The sequence below is a fragment of the Electrona antarctica genome (genome assembly GCF_951216825.1).
Source record: "Electrona antarctica genome assembly, chromosome: 19".
NCBI lineage: Eukaryota > Metazoa > Chordata > Actinopteri > Myctophiformes > Myctophidae > Electrona > Electrona antarctica.
Genome location: NC_136800.1, coordinates 9,789,683 through 9,808,644, shown reverse-complemented (window position 1 = coordinate 9,808,644; position 18,962 = coordinate 9,789,683). Strand labels below are relative to the sequence as shown.

Genomic DNA, 18,962 nt, shown 5'->3' with positions numbered 1-18,962 from the left:
TATTTATGCGAGTAATTATTACATAATTATTATCAAACTTTGATATTTATGAATGGTTTCTCTTAATTAGCCCTATATAGCCTATACATTGTATTTTATTAATTACCCTTTTTTTGTGTTTCAATAAAACACAGAACCCTTGCCACACAATGGGTAAGTACTAAAATGCAAATAATTGATATTGTAATAATAATAATAATAATAATAATAATAATAATAATAATAATAATAATAATAATAATAACAATAATAATCAATAATCAATAATGATGATAAGTACGATCTATTATAAGCTTTTAGAGTCATGTATTCTAATGTTATATAGTGTTAATTAAATCTTGACTTCAGTACATCTGCAACACATTATAATAGGCCTAAAGCCCAAACAGTAATATAATCTGAACATTTAACAGTGGGAATTATCACAAGTGCTCCTATAATCTTCACTATAAACCTCAGCAGCGCTAAGCTGGTGTTCTTGAATCAGTGTTATCTCAATAACACAGACCTACTACACATAATATCTGCACACAGGGCATATAGAAGCCGTATTGGCTAATCAGGAACAGAGTAGAAGGCTATAACAAGTGCTGGAGTGCCGCGAGTATGTTGGAGATAATCATTATCAAGTCGGTACATAAGCCAATGACACCTGAAGAGGGGCAGCGATTATGCAATGAACGAAACAAACATTGTTAAGATAGCAACTGTATATATGAATGGATGGTCATCTTCAAAAATCAATAGAGGAGATCCTCAAATTTGGAAGAAGTAATTTAAATTCGACTAGTTATAAGCGATCACTTGGAAAAATGCATAATACTGGTAACACCAATAAACAACAATAATAACACTATTAATAATGATAATAATGCATTATTATGTGCCTATTATTATTATTATTATTATTATTATTATACCCACGATTAGGCCTATATTACACATATGCCTGAAATACGGATACAATTTCAAAGGGCCATCTCCAGGTATATATAGCCTATATTCTAATGTGCAGTATTTTAATTAAAATAAATGTATTGTATATTCATTATACTTCAAATCCTATATAACTCTATTGATGTTCAGAGAATGTGAATGCAATGCATGCATGGCCTGTCTGTCCCTCCCTGGACAATGTTGGAGATAGGGAGGCTGAGACTGCGCGGCGCTTCGACCTGCCACTTTCTCCCATGACTGATTCGGTCTGAAGCGGCCCTGTCTGTCTGTCTGTCTGTCAGCCTGTCACACAGACACACTTTGACATCACCAAGAAAACACCTCATTCGTCAACGTGGGGAGCTCAACCAACAGACAGTATTAAGAAACAACAGGTTTTCGTTGACTCGCACCTCTCTGACAAGTGACTCATTTCGAACATGATCGGAGACAGTAGCGCCTGGCAACTCGGTGTAAGAATATCAGGGGGAGAGAGAGTGAGACCTGAGACACCCTGAATCAGTCCCTGATACAATCATTCTCCACTTCATTATTAAGGCCTCGGGTCAGGAAAACCTGCGTGTGTATTTTGTAGACCCTGAACTGCTTGTTGCAAACCTACCGTAGCCACTTCGCCCCCCCCCTCCCTTTTATTTTTTATTTTTTTTACACACAATGACAAACCAATCCACCTTTGTAATTATATTATCCCAAACAGAAAAGTTCACTTGCATTACCCGTCTCCGTTGTAACGAAAAAAGAGTTGAGGTAAAGGGGAATGAACAGAATATATAACCAAATCAGCAACTGTGCTATTCAAAACAGCAGTGTCCAAACCCACAGCAGCAACATAGCAAACTGTCCTTTCCGTCTGTTCAAACATAAAACAAACTTTTAGTTTTAAACGGTTCTCACAAAATGCCCAGCATGCACGCACTTCATGTTTTCGTGTAGCAAGCAAGCAAAATGTGACCTACAAATTTACCCTGGGCTTCTTGTGCACTACTACTATCTCTCGGCCAGTGTGTTGTTATCCAGACAAAATGTAAATAGACAGAAATACCTGCTGAATTGTTCTCACACGGCGTGGGTTGATGAACGAGGGACTATTTGTTATAGTATAGCCCCTCGCGGGAAACACGACAGAGAGATGAGAAGACCAGTAATTAATGATTCGATTGACACCTCCTGCACTTTTGATCACTTCAACTCACTCACCAATGTATATTCCACCTGAATGAAGCGCCGTCGCTTCAAAGCGGAACCCCCTCCCGGGACTGTTAGGGGCATGCTGAGAATTTGGACAACTAAAACATTTGATCCCACATACGAAGGCGTCTGACTTAAATCAACTAATTAGGAACGAGCCTGGCTTTTTTTGCATAAGTGGAGAATAAACAAACAGAAGAATGTGTTAAATGGCTTTACTTCGCTCGAGACCCGCATACATTCGTTGTGTGGAGTGTTTATTTAATGTCAGATTGTTTTTATTATAATGCCTGTTATAAATCCATGTTGTTGTTTTTTTAAATACAGGTATACATTTTATTGCTTGCTACAGTAATAACGGTTATTTATTGAATAGGCCTACAATAAAGGACATTCTTCAATATGGTTATGACCCTATTGTTTAAATTATATTAATCTACAATCTGACCTTTAAGTGCAGGCTATAGACCCAACTAAACCTTAGTTCAGTCATTTAGTATAAATTATAACAATTCTATAACAATTTGAACCTTGCAACACACGTTCATAATACCGGTAATGTACTTAAAACAATACCACATGGGTAAATTAATCAAATCATTGCTTTTAAACATAAAATTGTCATCAACAAAAAAAAACATTTGCTATAGGCCTACTATAAGGTTTTCCAAGTTGTGCCGAATTAATGAATCACTTTCGAAATCAAAGGGAGCCATGATTGCATTTTTTTATTTTTTTAGATGTGATCAAGTCTCTGTCTGTGTCTGATTGATTGATTGATTGATCGGGAGAGCCAGCCGAGGCTGCAGCGTGGCTAGCACCCCCATCGTGTCTCGGGTGGGAGAAACACGTCCTCGTGATTGGTCCAGGCAGTGCAATGCAACTTCAACCCACGACAAGCGCCTCCTCTCAAAACCCTTCGTCAGAGCCCTACAACGTTTTCAGTATCTCCAAGCAAGCAGCAGGCAGCCACGGAACACTATTGCTAAACTTTTTTTTGCTGCTCGACCTTATGGCACAGAGCTAAACAGGTAATGTGGCGGTGAAACTATACTACTACTCCTCTCTTCGCTTCTTGTTGCTGCGCGGTCTCCTTTTTCTGTCGCTCAAACAGCTGCTTTTATAGAACATCTGTTTCCAGTGGTCCGCGGCGGGTGCCAGCTGCGGCAGCACCTAAATCATTTCGGGTATTGTTTTATCACCCCTTGCCTTGCCTCTCTTGGGCCCTTATCTGTTATGAGTCTTATCAAGCGGTTATCTCTTTTTGCTGCGAAGACATATTGCGTTTTGTTTCCTATCTGTAACGGTGTGTGTGTTTTTTGTAATTATGATGAGGCTATCGCAAGGAGGGAGGACAGGGGATTTGACACGGGATGGATCCAGACAGTGCCTCTTTTAACTTAAGAGCGCCTGCGGCGATTATTTAGAGCGCGTTCAACATGGATCTATTCTGCCATGAGTCGTGTAACAAAGTCCGTGACCGTGGCGTGAATTCGTTCATTTGTTTTCGTTTAGTATTGCATTTGTTTTAGTCATATTAAATGAGCAAGGCTTCACAAACGCTTCAAAACGAAACCGAGCCCGAGGGCGAGAGATGATCAAAAGTAGGATAATATTTAAGGCGTTTTAAATGTAAGCCACATCTGTTCTCTAAATATCAGAGAAGAGCACAGATGTGGTTATTGCGATCATGGACAGATAAACAGCTCTGGCTGTCACGCTACATGTGTTTGTGTATACGGCTGCCCTCCAAAATCTGAACTTGGATGTCTCCATTCCCTCTTCTTCCTCTACACAGGGTTAGACTACACCCTCAACCATTTTTCAATCCTATACTGTGTATGGAAAGTGCTCCTGGATGGACCTGGGCGAAAACGGCTGGTCCTCCATGGTCAAGCGAGAAGTGTCCAGCAGTCCAGGGTCACCTGCTGAGCAACAACAACAACAACAGAGCTACTTACACGGTGACAGCAGCAGCAGGAGGGACGGTCACGCCTCGGACATCGAGCTGAGGTCACCGGCGCCGGCGAGCGAGCTTGACGCGCTGGGAGTAGGAGGAGGACACCACCTTCGACGAGGCTACGAGGCGGGGAGATCTCTACACTCCTACGTTCACCATCACTTCGGACACCATAACGCCTCCGCCGCCTCCCTGCCCATCACGCCGGAGGTGGACATCCCGCTGTTCACGGATCTAGACCAGGCGGGCAACAAGCTCGTCCTCTCCTCCTCCGGCGGAGCGCACATGAAAGCGGGCCTGCTCGTCGACCCGAGCGACATGTACCAGACGCTAGCAATCGCGGCGGCCCACCAGAGCCAGACTGGATATGATTCCCCCTCGCACGGCGGCTACAGCATGCACTCCAACCCCAACTCCCCCGTGTACGTGCCCAGCTCTCGCGTGGGCCCCATGATACCCAGCCTGTCGTACCTGCAGGCCAGCGCCGCCGGCTCGCAGTCGGGCCACGTCGTCGGCGGCCACTCGGTGTGGTCGCAGTCCACTCCGGACAGCCCCGGCTCGTACAACGCCGGGAGCCCGCACGGGCACACAGTCTCCAACCGCTTCCACTACCCGCCGAGTCCGCCGATGAACAATGGGACGCCCGGCCGGGGGGACACGGCCGGCTACGGGAACGCGCTGAACGGCATGGGCGGCAGGGACCAGTACGGCCTCTCGCGGCAACTGAGCGGATCCTACCCGAGTCCCTACTCGTCCTACGTCCCGCCGCAGCTGTCCCAGTTGCCCTCGCCCTGGACCGGCGGGCCTTTCGACAACACCATGCTGCACACCCTGCAGAGCAGGGGCGCGCCCTTGATCCGAGCGCCCAACGGAGGTAAGATTTATTTAAAAAAAAATGTGTGTGTGTGTGTGTGTGTGTGTGTGTGTGTGTGTGTGTGTGTGTGTGTGTGTGTGTGTGTGTGTGTGTGTGTGTGTTTGTGGAGATGCTCATAAAATTATTTATTTATCCCAGTACCTGCTGAAATTGACTATCTATTTATTTCTATTTCAAAGTTTGTTTCCCGTTCAATAAAGCGGACGCTGCTGCAATTAAGCCCAATGTCCGATAAAGCCTGTAGTGTAGTATATATGCATGGGCTACTAATGTGCAATTAATATTTGCGAACAAAAGCATTGTATGATATCAAGAAACATTTTTAAACTCAGGGCTAGTACTCACACTTTAAATAAAATTAATGAATGTCAAACGGTGTTATATAGCTCATCAGCGCCCTGTAAAGAAATTAATATCACAATGAAGCCAAACAAATCCATTTTACATTATTAGGCCTATTATAGGCATATTTATGGGTGCCTAATTAACCAATGTTTTAAATGTCACTATAAGTTGGTGTCTTGCTCTTCCCATTTCCAGACATTCTTGACGACATGGGGGAGAGTAGAGAGTGCGTCAACTGTGGCAACACAACAACGCCGCTGTGGAGGCGCGACGGCACGGGCCACTTTCTCTGCAACGCCTGTGGACTTTACAGCAAAATGAATGGCCTCAGCCGGCCATTAATTAAACCACAGAAGCGCATGGTAAGCTGCAGGAAGACCACTTAACCACTCAATTTCCTGCCTAATTTTCAAACAATGTCTTGAGGTTATCGCTCAAAGATATATTCATAGACTACACACTCAGTTTACATGTACGCAGTGTGTACGCACGCCCACTATACATTTTAAAATCATGGCCTTCATAGAAGGCCTCTAGGAATATGGAGCAAACTGTCTGACAGGCGACAGAAAAGGAAATCTTCCTGCACTCAACTTTTCCATGCGGCGCCATTACGCACGGCATTACGCAGCGTCTTTGATAGGCTCCCTGGTGCCGCATGTATCGACTCACTGACAATTAACCCCACTGAAAATATACATCAGGAAATGTCAGTTGAATAGGCGACATGATGTGACCAATATTATGGTTAGGAAACTTGGGGTGTAGATAACAGGAATTTATTATTAAATGAGCGGAATCGTGCAGGCCCTCTTTCTTAACAAACGATTTATGAAGCGATTTATGAAGCTCTTGGGTAACTGCCAAATATTCCATTAGTCACGTAGGCCTGTCTGATGCATCTCGGAATACCAATTGTTTTCGCTGAAATGTTTTATTGTTATTATTATTATCTTGCCATTGTGTCACATATTTCATTGCTTTCTATTATCTTTCCCTCCACTATAGTCGTCATCCAGAAGAATCGGCCTGTCCTGCGCGAACTGTCAAACGAGCACGACAACTTTGTGGCGCAGAAACGCGGAGGGAGAACCAGTGTGCAATGCTTGCGGACTCTACACAAAATTACACGGGGTGAGTCTTTTCCCTCCAATTAACGAATTGGTGTAAATTAACTCATGTTTGTTTTTCAAATAAATTAATAAAAACAATGTGTTGTCAAATCGCCAGGTACCTCGGCCGCTGGCTATGAAAAAAGAAGGAATCCAGACCCGAAAAAGAAAGCCGAAAACACCTAATAAACCAAAGGGCTCCTCTGGTACGTATTACACATAATTAACATGATATTAACAGGGGCTAACGTTTCCATTGATGTGACGCTCATGATTTTGTTTTTATCTTCTTTTTTTAAATAGGAAATAGCAACACTGTCCCCATGACTCCTACTTCTACATCTTCATCCAATTCTGAAGATTGTTCAAAAAACAGCTCTCCATCCACGCAGGTGTCTGCGGTAAGTCATTTGTTTCACAACAAGCCCTATTTCATTCATATGTCATATAAATGATGCATGAAATTAGCAAAAATAGTCAATTAGGCCTACAAGTTCACAAGCTTGCAAGCTTTCAGGTCTGATATTTTATATATTAAAAAGAAAGAGGATTTGGGGGCAAAAGGGGCTAATATTTTTGAATGACTGCATGTGAAAAACACATTTTATTCTTGAAGATGTAAATACAGGCTTTACACCATGTGCAATGAACCTGTAAACTACAAAATATAAAATAGATCTTTGTAACATAGATCATATTGTAACAGAACCCATAAGTAGAAGTCTTTAGTCTAGCCTATAGAAAACGTTTAGTTTTAGAGTTCATTAACACCAGGCTAAATAAAATATTAAATACATCTGGCAAATTATCCAATACATCATTTTAGTTTTTTTTTGTACCTGAACTTTGTTCAACTTTGTTGCAGAAATTACAAAAGTGTGTGTGTGTGTGTGTGTGTGTGTGTGTGTGTGTGTGTGTGTGTGTGTGTGTGCGCGTGCGTGCGTGCGTGTGTGCGCGTGTGTGTGTGTGTGCGTGCGTGCGTGTATTGAAGTATAGATGTTTTGACTCATGCACTAAAGGTGACTTTTATGGGAGATGTATCATTCTGATGTCATTGTGTTCTAAGCATGTGCATAAAGTTCACGGTGGTCAGATCTAAGTATAGTATCATTCTAAAAAAAATATGACTCATAGTCATATCCCACTGAGATGGTGAGACGGTTAACTCATCCCCACCCCCAAAAACTATAAAATTCTCAGTAATTGAGGTGGACAATATGTTTTAACATTCTCAGTGTTAAACAAAATATGTTTTGCTGCTTGTTACAAGCTGCATATCTTGGCGTGTTCATACAAGATAAATATTCTTCCACTATATGTCTTCTTGTTCACAATAAAAATCCCCTGCATGGGACCCTTGGAACAAATGAGCATTGTTACCGTGTAATATTCTTCAGTATTATAATTAACAATGTGCAATAATTGTCCTTTGCAGGTCAATTCTTCTGTGCTGTCGAGCTCAGGGGAGGGAACGGGCTCCACGGTGAAGTACCCCGGCCAGGACTCTATCTACAGCAGTGTGGCTCTTTCCCAGGCGTCAGATGTAGCGTCCTCAGTGAGGGGTGAACCCTGGTGCACCATGGGCTTGGCATGAGGCATATCCACATCTGGGGTGATGATGACGCCCTGCATCCAGCTCCTCTGTCTCTCTCTCTCTTTCTCTCTCTCTCTCTCTCTGGATGTCAAGCCGTGTGGAAGTATTTGGTGGCCTCGGGTGAGGTCTGCTTCCGCCTTCACACGGAGAGTTGGACAAAGAAGATGAAGGGTGAGACGACCTTCACTGCCATTGAAAGCTTGAAACGCGTGTGGAATATTTGCGGGGTTGCTTATACCAGCATGGCGTTTGGGGAATTTTTTTACAGCGTTAAAGTCATGGGAAATCCTTGGGACGAGGCCAGATCATGTTCCCTATACTGTGTGGCCGGTCGTGACGTGGATACTCTCTGGACCTGTCCTGCACTCTTTTATTTCTACAGTCCATGGTGCAGAATCAAAACCTTGGTTCTTACATGACCGCCATCTTGTGCATATAATGTTGTTGGATTCCCTCCAAAGAAGAAGCTGATTGGATACCTGCAGTGCTTCATGATGAAGCACTATATCCTCAAAGGACATTTATATTCTTTATGTTTTCGTTTTTTTTCCTTTTCTTTCTGCAACTGGAATCAAGCTACAACTACCAAGACAACTTTCAAGAATCAAAAGAAAGTATTTATAAATCTTCCATTGTTAAATATATGGCTATGATTGTTAATAAAGATATAAATATAGAGTAGAATTTTAAAAGAACCTTTCTGTCTTCTATTCTCATTTTTGTCTTGTTGAGTTGTTGTTAGTAGCATATAGGTTTTTTTTTATCTGCACATTTTGCCACTGAAAGCTCTTACTGTATCTGACTGAAAACTAGTATGGTTTAAACAGGGTAATATGACAATGGCATCTTAATGCCATTTTAATTTTTTGTTGAATTATTTACTGAAATTTCCAGATAATCAACTCCTTCAGATATAATTTTGATATTAAAACATTGTCGGTTTGTTGGCTAACGTTAAGGTACTATTGTCAAAGCGATGGACGACTTAAAAATAGCTGCAATGAGCTATAAAGACATTTTACATGCAAAACAGACAGATACACTGCAGGCTATACAGTAGGACAGTTTGAACAAAGGACAGCCAGAATGTACAGGCCTAATACTGACCATTATTTCATTAGAACAGATAACTTCTGAACGCAACTGACTGCTACTGTAAACTATACATCTCACAATGTAAAAAACAAAACAAAAAGCAAACATGGATTGAAATATCGTAATGCTACAATTAAGCATACAGGCAAATTAAAAATGAAATCAATGAAGTCAAGTATAAGATATTGAGATAATAATATGAAAATAAGTTAAACATTTTACAATCATGTGGATAACGTCTCTAGAGTGATTATAAACTGAAGACCCATGCAAGGCAACTGAAAAACATACTCCATTAAGATTTCATTGACTAGAGACACTGATAAAATGTGATAAAAACAGAACTAACCCAGTGGGGGAAAAAACGAAACAGTGTTTTAATTTTTAGGTTAGCTGACGTTCACATCAGAGCAGGCTAAATGATATTCATCATAGTAAACATGAGGTTATGGAGGGTCGGGTCCAAAGTCTCATGGGTTTCCACCTCTTTATAGACTGTCCATTGATGAGCTATCATGCTGTGTAATTCTCCCAGTGTTCCAGCAGGGGTGTGAGTGAGAGGCTGCTCAGTGGATCCATATTCCATAATTCCATAAATAGTGTCTATTTGAACGTCTGAAGTGATGAATAATGATGAGTTACATTATAAAACTAAACTGGCGTAGACTTGTTTTTATTTTTATTTTTTCCACAACTTGCTTCATCAAAAAAATAGGGCCTGTCATGTTTCTGGATTTATTTATTTCTTTTGAAATATAATGTTTATTATAACATTGTTTTTCCTATAATGTTTCGGTATTGTATTTTTTGTTTGTTTTTTGTTTGTTTGTTTGTTGGTTGTTTCATTTCTGAGACGGTATAAAAATTATTTTATTTAAATCTTTCAAATAAATTGTTCTTGGTGATACAAGCGAAATTTGATACCATTGCTGTTTTAAAGACATTTAAGAACAGACAAACTGTTGTGAAATTGTTCCAAAGAGGCCAACATGTTTCCCAACAGCACTCTCCAGCATAGTTGTATACATGGCAGTTCCATCATTCGTTGTAGCCTACTCCCCTGTCTCCCCAATTCCTCTATGATTTAATTCCATCTCCAGGTACATTTTTTTGGACAATTAATTCCATGATTGTGAGGAAAACAAGTGGGTGGGAAAAAAAGAGTAGACCTCAAAATGCCATTCGCCGCCAGGCTGTTGAGAGAACGTGTTGATTGATCTAGCTGGAATTAGCGCATTTTCATGCCAGAAAAGGGTATATTGCATTTTTATTTATTTACTTTTCAGAAGAGGGGGTTCAGTTCAGGATTGATGCTTTACAGCCTGTTCTTTGTGTGTTTCGTGTTTGTAGGCCTTCTTTATTTCACCAAAGTCGCCTTTTATTCACTACACGTTTAGTCCACAGTTCTCTACTGGACCTTTTTTCATCTCTTGAGGTCCTTGAGCAGTGAGTAGGCTACACGTGCTCTCAGTCAGTTCACTTCCCTGTGTCCTTTTGAACCACCAGTACAAAGTAGGCTACCTGTCGCAGTGTTTGGTGTATGTAAGCGAATATGACCCGTGAGTAATAGCCCACCGCTTGTAGACGAAAAGATTTTTAGAGATGGTGAGATTTATGTCTCAGCTTAGCGTTATCTCTCTGCTCTTTGACATATTGATTTAGCCGAGTTTATTGAGTGCTGAGGAATGCGCTCGACTGCACAGCAACTGCCAGATAGTAGCCTACGCCATTTCATTTGGAGTCCGTTTTTGTCATTGCGCTTCTCTCTCTCTCTCTCTCTCGCTCCTTTTTAAAAGCTGCAATCCGGAACTTATAGTAGGCCTGCCTAATGAAGAAAACGGTATTTATCCATATTACTACTATTATGTTTGCAGTGCACGTGGGTGGAGGTGGGCTGAGCTCCCTGCCTATACACCATATAGTTCTCAAACCTTTTCATGTCAAGGACCCCCAAATTGTTTATTAGCCTGCGGACCCCCATTTGTACGGCATTGCGACCCCAATTTATATTGCAAATGTTAATTTAACTCTTGAGAGTGTACAAATGGAACCAAATGGACCCGTTACGGTCCATTTGGTTCCATTTGTACACACTCAGTTACAGACCCATAAGCCATAAGGGTCCATTTGATTCCTGACTATCATTTTTGCTGGGGACCCCCCTCGAACTCCCTCAAGGACCCTTGGTGGTCCCCGGACCCCACTTTGAGAACCATTGCCCTACAGGCCTACAGTGCAATATCTCCCAAGGGTTCAAATCCTGGTAAAGAAATAACTTTACGCATTGTAGCTTTAAATTATTGCGGATTGTTTCTTTTAATAATTTCTGTGAAATCTCCATGTCATTTTATAATTACCTTTTTGTTCACAGGTCAATCTTTTCAAACATTGGCCTAAAAACCCTTGCTATTTCAAAGTTGTTAACTTAGCTATTCACTTAGACAAATGCCAAATACTGGTATGTGTTCATTTGCGGAGCTAGTATATATACTGTTTGAGGTGTTATGTAAAACATAATTTGTATTAAGAGACCACCAGGCTCAAGAATTGAACAGCTCCATGTGCTTCCAACAGGACAAATTACAAACCGACCTTAGGGATATGTAAATCCAACCGGGTGTTAAACACAAAGGACGAGCAAATATTTATAGGTTTCTGAATTTATGAGATGGGCCCATAGCTTGGCACTGTGTCTGACTGGTATCCATGGTGCTATGAGGGAGGAAACATAAACACTGCATCACAGAAGGTTCTCGTAATTTAAAAATAAAATAAAAATGGATGTGCAGCAGGTTTGAGAGCGAGTCAAACGCACAAAATAATTTACATCACATCACACTGGTACAGGCAGAGAGATTGTAAGTTTGAGCTGGAATGTGTGCCATGAGCCGCTGGGGTTTGTCACTCAGTGCTTGTATTGTAGTAGTAGTAGTACAGCAGGCAACAAATTCAAACTGCCGCCAAGATTAGAAGAACGCAATCGCAGAGGGAGGGGTCTCTGAGAAACTGATGAGAGAGAGAGAGAGGCAGAGCAGAGGTGAAAGGGGTAAGAGCGCGGGAGAAACAGACAGAGAGAGGGACAAACAGAGCCAGAGAATGAGTAACAAGGCCTGTGACAAAGACAGAGCGAGAGAGAGAGAGACGCTGCATACTGACCAGGAAAAAAGTGAAAAAGATAGGAAGTGGGTTAGATCCCAGGGTCAGCGCTATATATTGAAAGTCCTGCGGACAGGGGCCAAGGTAAACAACGTATATAAGGCCAACAGAGTGAGCAGACTATATACTTACTTTTACTCCAATCCATCTCGGGGGCAAATTTTGTACTTTTACTCCACTGCATTTATTTGAAAACCTGATTTACTGGTCACTTTGATTATTATTACAAAACATACATTTCGGCCAACTGAAAATAGCCGATCTACAAGCTCACAATGTGTCGCATCGCGACGCATTGTGAGCTTGTAGATCTTCCATTTTCGAAAGAGTTTTATACATTTGAAAACTTGAAATGGGACATTCTGCATAGTGAGTACTTTCTACTTTTGGTACTTTAAGTACATTATTTTATGCCAAAATGCACTTTTACTCAACTTACTGTAACGGAGTAGTTCTATGTTGCAGTATTGATACTTTTACTTAAGTAAAACGTTTGAGTACCTTTTCCACCACTGGCCACTAGCAGACAGATTGACTGACTGGCTTGTGTGGACACACTGCAGACCCCAGCAGTGTTTGAGCACTGGGCAGCGAGCAGTGCAGCGCTGCACAGTGGCTCCCCGAGGAGATGCCCGTTGATCTTTCCACGGTGCCTTTGAAAGGGGAGCCACAGCACAGCACCGGCCCTGCCTCAGGAAGAGATGGGATCTCTGACTCAGCCCTTTTGGGTTTCCTCGACAGACAAGAGGGCACATTCTAGTAGGGGGGGGGGGGGGGGAACCATTAACGTTACGCCATTGCTTCGGGGGGTTAAATTGGAAGGACAACAAATCATTTGATGTATTTTTTTTGTTCAAGACTTATATTATTATATATATTTTGTTTCATTGTACTGCTGGAGTGTATTGTATATGTATATGTTATGTGCCTGGCCAAATCCCTAGAAAGAGCGAAGTCTACTATCCAAGACATGTCACGAGGAGGTGTTCTATTTTAAATTGTTTAATTAAATTAGATTTCGCAACTGCACAATATAGGAAAAGATCATGCAATTCCTCAGAAAGGAAGTGCCTTCCTCACACCAGTCATAAAACCTTTCAGAATTACTCGCAGGAAGCAGTTTCCCCGGCTAGCATTTCATAGGTGACCATTACATGGGATATATTATTATTCTGTAACTGTATGGAAGTGTACATGAATAGATTGTAAACCCTGTGTTTTCAGGGGTCCGTATAAGGCAACATGAATGTGCATTTGAGACAGAAATGGTGGAGTGCTTCATGCAACTTTAACCATTTAGAGATGTGACGTTTGAGATAATGATGATGAAGGCCAGTCAGCTCAGTGCAGCAGAGAGGAACGGTTCTGTAGTGTATATACAGTATATATGAACAGAAACGTCTTGGAATGTTCTGGACAGTTGAAACGTGGTGGTCTTTTACATGGAGGGGAAAGTTTGAAGTCTTTAGTGATCACCACGCGTCGTCCTGGGGTTTTAACCTCTCCAAACTCACTTCCAGCTTGGTATGGTCGACGATGAGGCTGCAAGAGTTCAACTTCTGCAATAGTAGGAGGTAGCCATGGTTCCGGATGCTGGGTCCAGTTCCCCCTCCCTGTGCCTGCCAACCCAGGTAATGTGTACGTCTGTTGAGATGCAACCACCAGTGTGATGGAGTGGGCGATTATATAACGGCACCATAGATAGTATCGGGTGGTCCAAATAATTGTGGATGGACTCCTACAGGCTTACTTTCGCTACTTACACTCTCGCTTGAGAGGCAGAAGCAATTGTTTATGCAAGTTAGACACACTACTGTCAAAGCTGCCTGAGAAAGCCAAGGGTGTTCTAATAATCTGAAGTACCAACAATGCACAATAGTCTCGAAACGTCAGGTCAGGTGTGTATTCAATATCATCCTGTCTACTGTATCAGGTGTTTGTTCACAAACCTTTTCACTCGATACCCAACAGGTGAATTTGGTGAATCCCCTGGACTCAAACATAGAAATATAAATTATGAAATTAATCACTTAAACCCTATTTAATAGTGAAAATAGCCAATCAACAAGCTCACAGCGAGAAATGTATTTAAACATTTCTGAACTAAAAAATCTTTTGGAAAAAAAGAAAGAAAAAGGTTTTAGTAAATGAGAAAAGCGATACTAGTGGTCCGCGATCCACAAATGGGATACTGGCCCACTTTTCTCTAATCAGAGTGACAGTTAAACCATTATAAAATGATATGGTAAGGTTGCGATATCTGTCCCAGTCAGTCAAATGTTGCACATCACAAAAGAAATGTGGGAGTGAGTCCATGTACAGTAAAGTTTGACTATGACACAGTCAGAGTAAGATCCTGGAACTCTGTTTTTACACTCTTGAATGAACTGTACTATTTTACTGTGCAACGAGGCAAAGAATGAAAAGCACAGGAGTGACACGGGGCCATGGTCATGCGCGTGTGTGCGTGCATGCGCACATGCACATTGTGTACACTGCACACTACAGTATATGTGCTCCTACGCCTCTTCCAGGAAGTTGTAGGGAATGAGGCTTTATGGGAGGGGATGAGCTCGAAGGCTGAGAACGGAGGAAGGGCAAGAGAACAGAGCCGTTTTACTTGGAAAGAGGAAAAGTGAATATCAGTCACTGCTGACAACCTACCAAACCTCTGACCTGAAAGTGAGACTACAGTTACAGTACACTGTAATGTCCTGAGTGTTCGTTTAGCTCTGAGACTCGCTATTACAGTAACGCTCAGGGTTCTAATGTGTGCTTTCCAAAGACCGGTGGTGGAAAAACTACTTGATTGATTGAAATGTTTATTTCACAGTATGCAGAATGGTACATTTTAAACGAAAGTACAGGTCAATCAAAAAACGTATTTGAGGAGAGAACTGATCAATTGATCAGAACCATTTAATGACGTAAAATATACACTTCTATGAAAAAAAAAGAAGGAAATCATCGGAAAAAAACAAAAAAAACAACACTTAAAGGGCCACTTCACCCCTTTTGGAACCAGATCTTATTTTAATGATGTTTGGGAGACAAACGCTTTCCTGGGGTTTTTATGTGGGTAGTATTTGTTTTTAGATATTTTAGTATTTCAAAGTGTCATGGACACTGGGCTCACGTATTTCCTGGACTACATGCTGTCTCAGTAAGACAGCCCTCCCCCTTTCCACAAGGAGGAGCAGTCGACCAAAGCATTATGGGAATTGTGGTCTAGGAAGGAAGTGATCCCAGTGTCCATGACATCATGGAGCCCATGGACACTTAAATCTAAAAATATCTAAAAACACATATTACCCACATAAAAACCCTAGGAAAGTGTTTCTTGTCTCCCAAACATCATTAAAATCAGATCTCGTTGCAAAAGGGGTGAAGTGGCCCTTTAAGTAAAATTATCAATACTACAATGTAGGAAATCTCTAAAAGTCCAGAATTCAAAATGGACTTAACTCCATTATTGGCCACTAGGTAGTAGGTGGTAGCATAAGCACACCTAACCTGTGCCACCCGGCCGCTCTCACTCTACGATCCGGGTCATCAGTGAGGTGGGGGCTGTTGTTGTGAGGATAATGACCGTTAGCCGTAAGCTCATACCCCTTAGCTCTCGTTAGAAGCAGTTACATGTCCGCAGCGATGTTCACAAATGAGACAAACGATTTACGATCGCCGGGATGCGCGACAGCTCACCATGGACAGGACTCGAAGCTTTGGAGATGTAAGGCTTTTGAAAATCCTGTTATAATGGATTTAAAAATCCCATAGCTAGTGAGGATGGAGGCTCTCCATAGCAACGGGAGCAATACTAAAAGGTATATTGACGGTCGCTGCTTTCATATATGGAGTATACGGTTGTCTACGAACATGTACGTAGTTAGCACCTTTAGTACCTTTAGTACCCTAGCCTAGGGCTACGATTATATAAAATGTATACAAATATTTTGCAAATACCCGATCTACAAGCTCACAATGCATTTCATCATGGCGCATTGTGAGCTTGTAGATCTGCTATTTGCAAATGGCTGAAATGTATATAGGGCTGAAGAGGTATAATGTATGTTTTGTAATCAAAATGAACAAAGTAACTAATAACTAAAGATTTCAAATAATTGTAGTGGAGTAAAAGTATAATGTTTTCCTCTGAGATGTAGTGGAGTAGAATCAAAAGTATTGAAAATTGGAAATACTCAAGTAAGATATACCCCACATATCGTACTTATGTACAGTACTTGAGTATATGTACTTAGTTACGTTACACCACTGCCGAAAACTGTTGGCCATGAGCAAGAGCTTCATTGCAAACATGCACACCTTGTCATTCCTCAATGTTGTTGGTGAGACATTGCAGCTTATAAATAGAATGGCAACTCAACAATTTGTGCTAAACTGTAACACAGGCTTGTACTAAAAGTATGCACTATAATGCACTAGAAGCTTAAGTAAACTAACTGTTATCACATGTAACATGCTTAAAGGGCCACTTCACCCCTTGTGCAACCAGATCTTATTTTAAGGATGTTTGGGAGACAAACACTTTCCTGGGGTTTTTTATGTGGGTAACATGTGTTTTTAGATATGTTTAGTATTTTAAAAGTGTCTGTGATGTCACAGACACTGGTCTCACTTCCTTCCTGGACTACATGTTGTCTCAGTAAGACAGCCCTCTCCCTCTCCACAAGGAGGGGCAGTGCACCAAAGCATTATGGCCATTGTAGGAATTCAGCAATCCAGGCAAACCCTAGTAGTCAAACACATTATGTTTCTGGCCACAGGGTGCAAATTTGCTACTGAATTGGGCTACTTTTGTCTACAAATACTATTATGGGAAATTGAGTCCCTATTCATTACAATGGAGGGGGTGGAACGGTGCGGAGCGCTTCCTGCTCCGTTCTGTTGTGGTCGGCACTTTGGAATACTTTTCAACAACAAGCGATTACACCGCTTTAAAGTGGACTTTCATGACGAGCAACTCAGCGGTCGGTGCAGTGGCTGTTCAAAGGTAACTTTAAACTTAGGCAGTCTAGCCTAAAAGATGGCCGTAAATGGTCCACAGTTAACCTGTTAACATCAGCGCTGTCGCTATACGCACAATGTGCACTGCGCGTAGGGCAACACGCTGAGGGGGGCAACAAAATGTGCCAAATAGTGCCAAGCCGACCCTCATAATATATCTTTTTCTCCGCGGCTCTGCCGCGTAATAACATGTGGCCGTGTGTGCGTCCTCACAAACGGCAAAAGTAGCCGATCTATATGAGGAATTGCAGCACTCTCGTGGGGAGTAGTAGGGCAACCAAATGGTCAGCGATGTCCCTGATTAACATTGAGTGACTTGAGTTTCTTCCAGTGGTGAAATGTCCCTTTTATGTAATTTTCCCATCACTGAGATACTACCATTGTAATAAACGCTTTAAACTACTGCTTTGTTTGCATTGCCAAAGGGGGTTGTGGACTAATTTAATTTCCTGACAGACCTGACAGAGACGTTTTTTAGATTAACATAGCACTGGTACAAATATACTGACCGGCAGTCAATCAAAGTGTCCAGTAGAACTGACTGACCTTACCAAAAGCCAGGCATCTGTATCTATCTGGCATGTTTTTGTTTTGCTGTCTGCCATTTTGAAATATCTGACTTGTGAATCTGGGCCTCTTCTTCTAAAAGGCCATTTTGGTGGTGCATCTCACCTGTCTCGACTGGATTCATTATGTGTGTTGTATTTGGATCACATGCCACAAATCGGCGTGCGTGCGTGCGTGCGTGCGTGCGTGCGTGCATGCGTGCGTGGGGGGTATCATCTCATGCAAAGGAAGTGCTCTAAACATTCTTTCTGTAAATGAGGAAGTATTAGAGAGACAAAAGTATTCCAGGAGTAACCCAGCCTACCAATGAAGAGACTGTTTGTTTAATGCTTTGTTCCCTCAAACACAGAGGGAACTTTTTGCATTACACACACACACACACACACACACACACACACACACACACACACACACACACACACACACACACACACACACCAGGTGAGTGCAAATAGTGCAGCCACTTCCTTTTTTTGATTATTAATCACCTAATAACTCATGACCAATAACTCAATTATTCCGCTACTGTACAATTATAACTGACTGGTTGTTTGATTTGCATGTGTAGAGCGTCAGAGCATTCCTTCCCTAGAATTACATGAAAGTCTTACCTTAGCTGCTGCTATGCACCAGCTATTGGGGATCCTAATAAAACTCTTGTGGCATTGTAGAGCTATTTTACAGATGACTTCCAGGGCTCGCATAAATGCAGACCAGCCTCTCGTCTTTAGCGTAAATAAAAGGAACGTTTTTGCTTCTCACCAATACATAAAATAGCCTACTTTCCTTAGTGGAAGCACTCTGAGCCCCCCACCACACGTATAAAAGGTACTTTTTGGCCAAAAAGTGATTATCTTTCCATCGAAAAAAACCAAACTGTGTTACTCCACTGCGCCCTCTACCGATATTGCCAAGAGAAAACCCTCATACAGAATATTTTCCCTCTGGTGGGAAAAAAATCCCTTTCTGGCCAAAAAGTACCTTTTTATATGTGTGGTGGGGGGCTCAGAGTGCTTCCACTAAGGAAAGTAGGCGTTCTAATGAACGCTAAAGACGAGAGGCTGGTCTGCATTTATGCGAGCCCCGGAA

At 41.8% G+C, this 18,962-nt stretch overlaps 2 protein-coding genes across 6 annotated transcripts in view; both read left to right on the top strand.

Annotated features, from left to right (window-relative positions):
- The first annotated feature begins 3,105 nt into the window (after positions 1-3,105).
- Positions 3,106-10,046, top strand: gata6 (GATA binding protein 6). Of its 2 annotated transcripts, none has more exons than XM_079488737.1 (7): positions 3,106-3,176; positions 3,944-4,979; positions 5,520-5,686; positions 6,333-6,458; positions 6,555-6,642; positions 6,740-6,837; positions 7,872-10,046. In XM_079488737.1, the coding sequence occupies exons 2-7, from the start codon at positions 4,004-4,006 to the stop codon at positions 8,028-8,030; spliced, it is 1,614 nt and encodes a 537-aa protein (XP_079344863.1). In that variant the 5' UTR covers positions 3,106-3,176; positions 3,944-4,003; the 3' UTR covers positions 8,031-10,046. The 2 variants fall into 2 exon arrangements, with proteins under 2 accessions (XP_079344863.1, XP_079344864.1); XM_079488738.1 differs by lacking the exon at positions 3,106-3,176 and adding an exon at positions 3,205-3,332.
- A 280-nt stretch (positions 10,047-10,326) lies between these two features.
- cables1 (Cdk5 and Abl enzyme substrate 1) overlaps positions 10,327-18,962 on the top strand; it is a 79,004-nt gene continuing 70,368 nt past the window's right edge. The window contains exons 1-2 of one of the 4 annotated variants that reach the window (XM_079488733.1): positions 10,327-10,379; positions 13,802-13,912. In XM_079488733.1, coding sequence (XP_079344859.1) covers positions 13,872-13,912 — 41 coding nt within the window. In that variant the 5' untranslated portion in view covers positions 10,327-10,379; positions 13,802-13,871. Of the gene's footprint in view, positions 10,380-10,476; positions 10,572-10,662; positions 10,685-10,809; positions 10,966-13,801; positions 13,913-18,962 lie in introns of those variants that run through there. The other 3 variants (XM_079488735.1, XM_079488732.1, XM_079488734.1) reach the window with 3 other exon arrangements.

What these genes read in the sequence shown, in the direction of transcription:
- gata6 (XM_079488737.1), top strand. Translation starts at nt 4,004, where the DNA reads ATGGACCTGGGCGAAAACGGCTGGTCCTCCATGGTCAAGCGAGAAGTG. An exon ending in TCTACACAAAATTACACGGG is followed by an intron (nt 6,459 to 6,554) that starts GTGAGTCTTTTC and finishes TCAAATCGCCAG; the next exon opens with GTACCTCGGCCGCTGGCTAT. An exon ending in TAAACCAAAGGGCTCCTCTG is followed by an intron (nt 6,643 to 6,739) that starts GTACGTATTACA and finishes TTTTTTAAATAG; the next exon opens with GAAATAGCAACACTGTCCCC.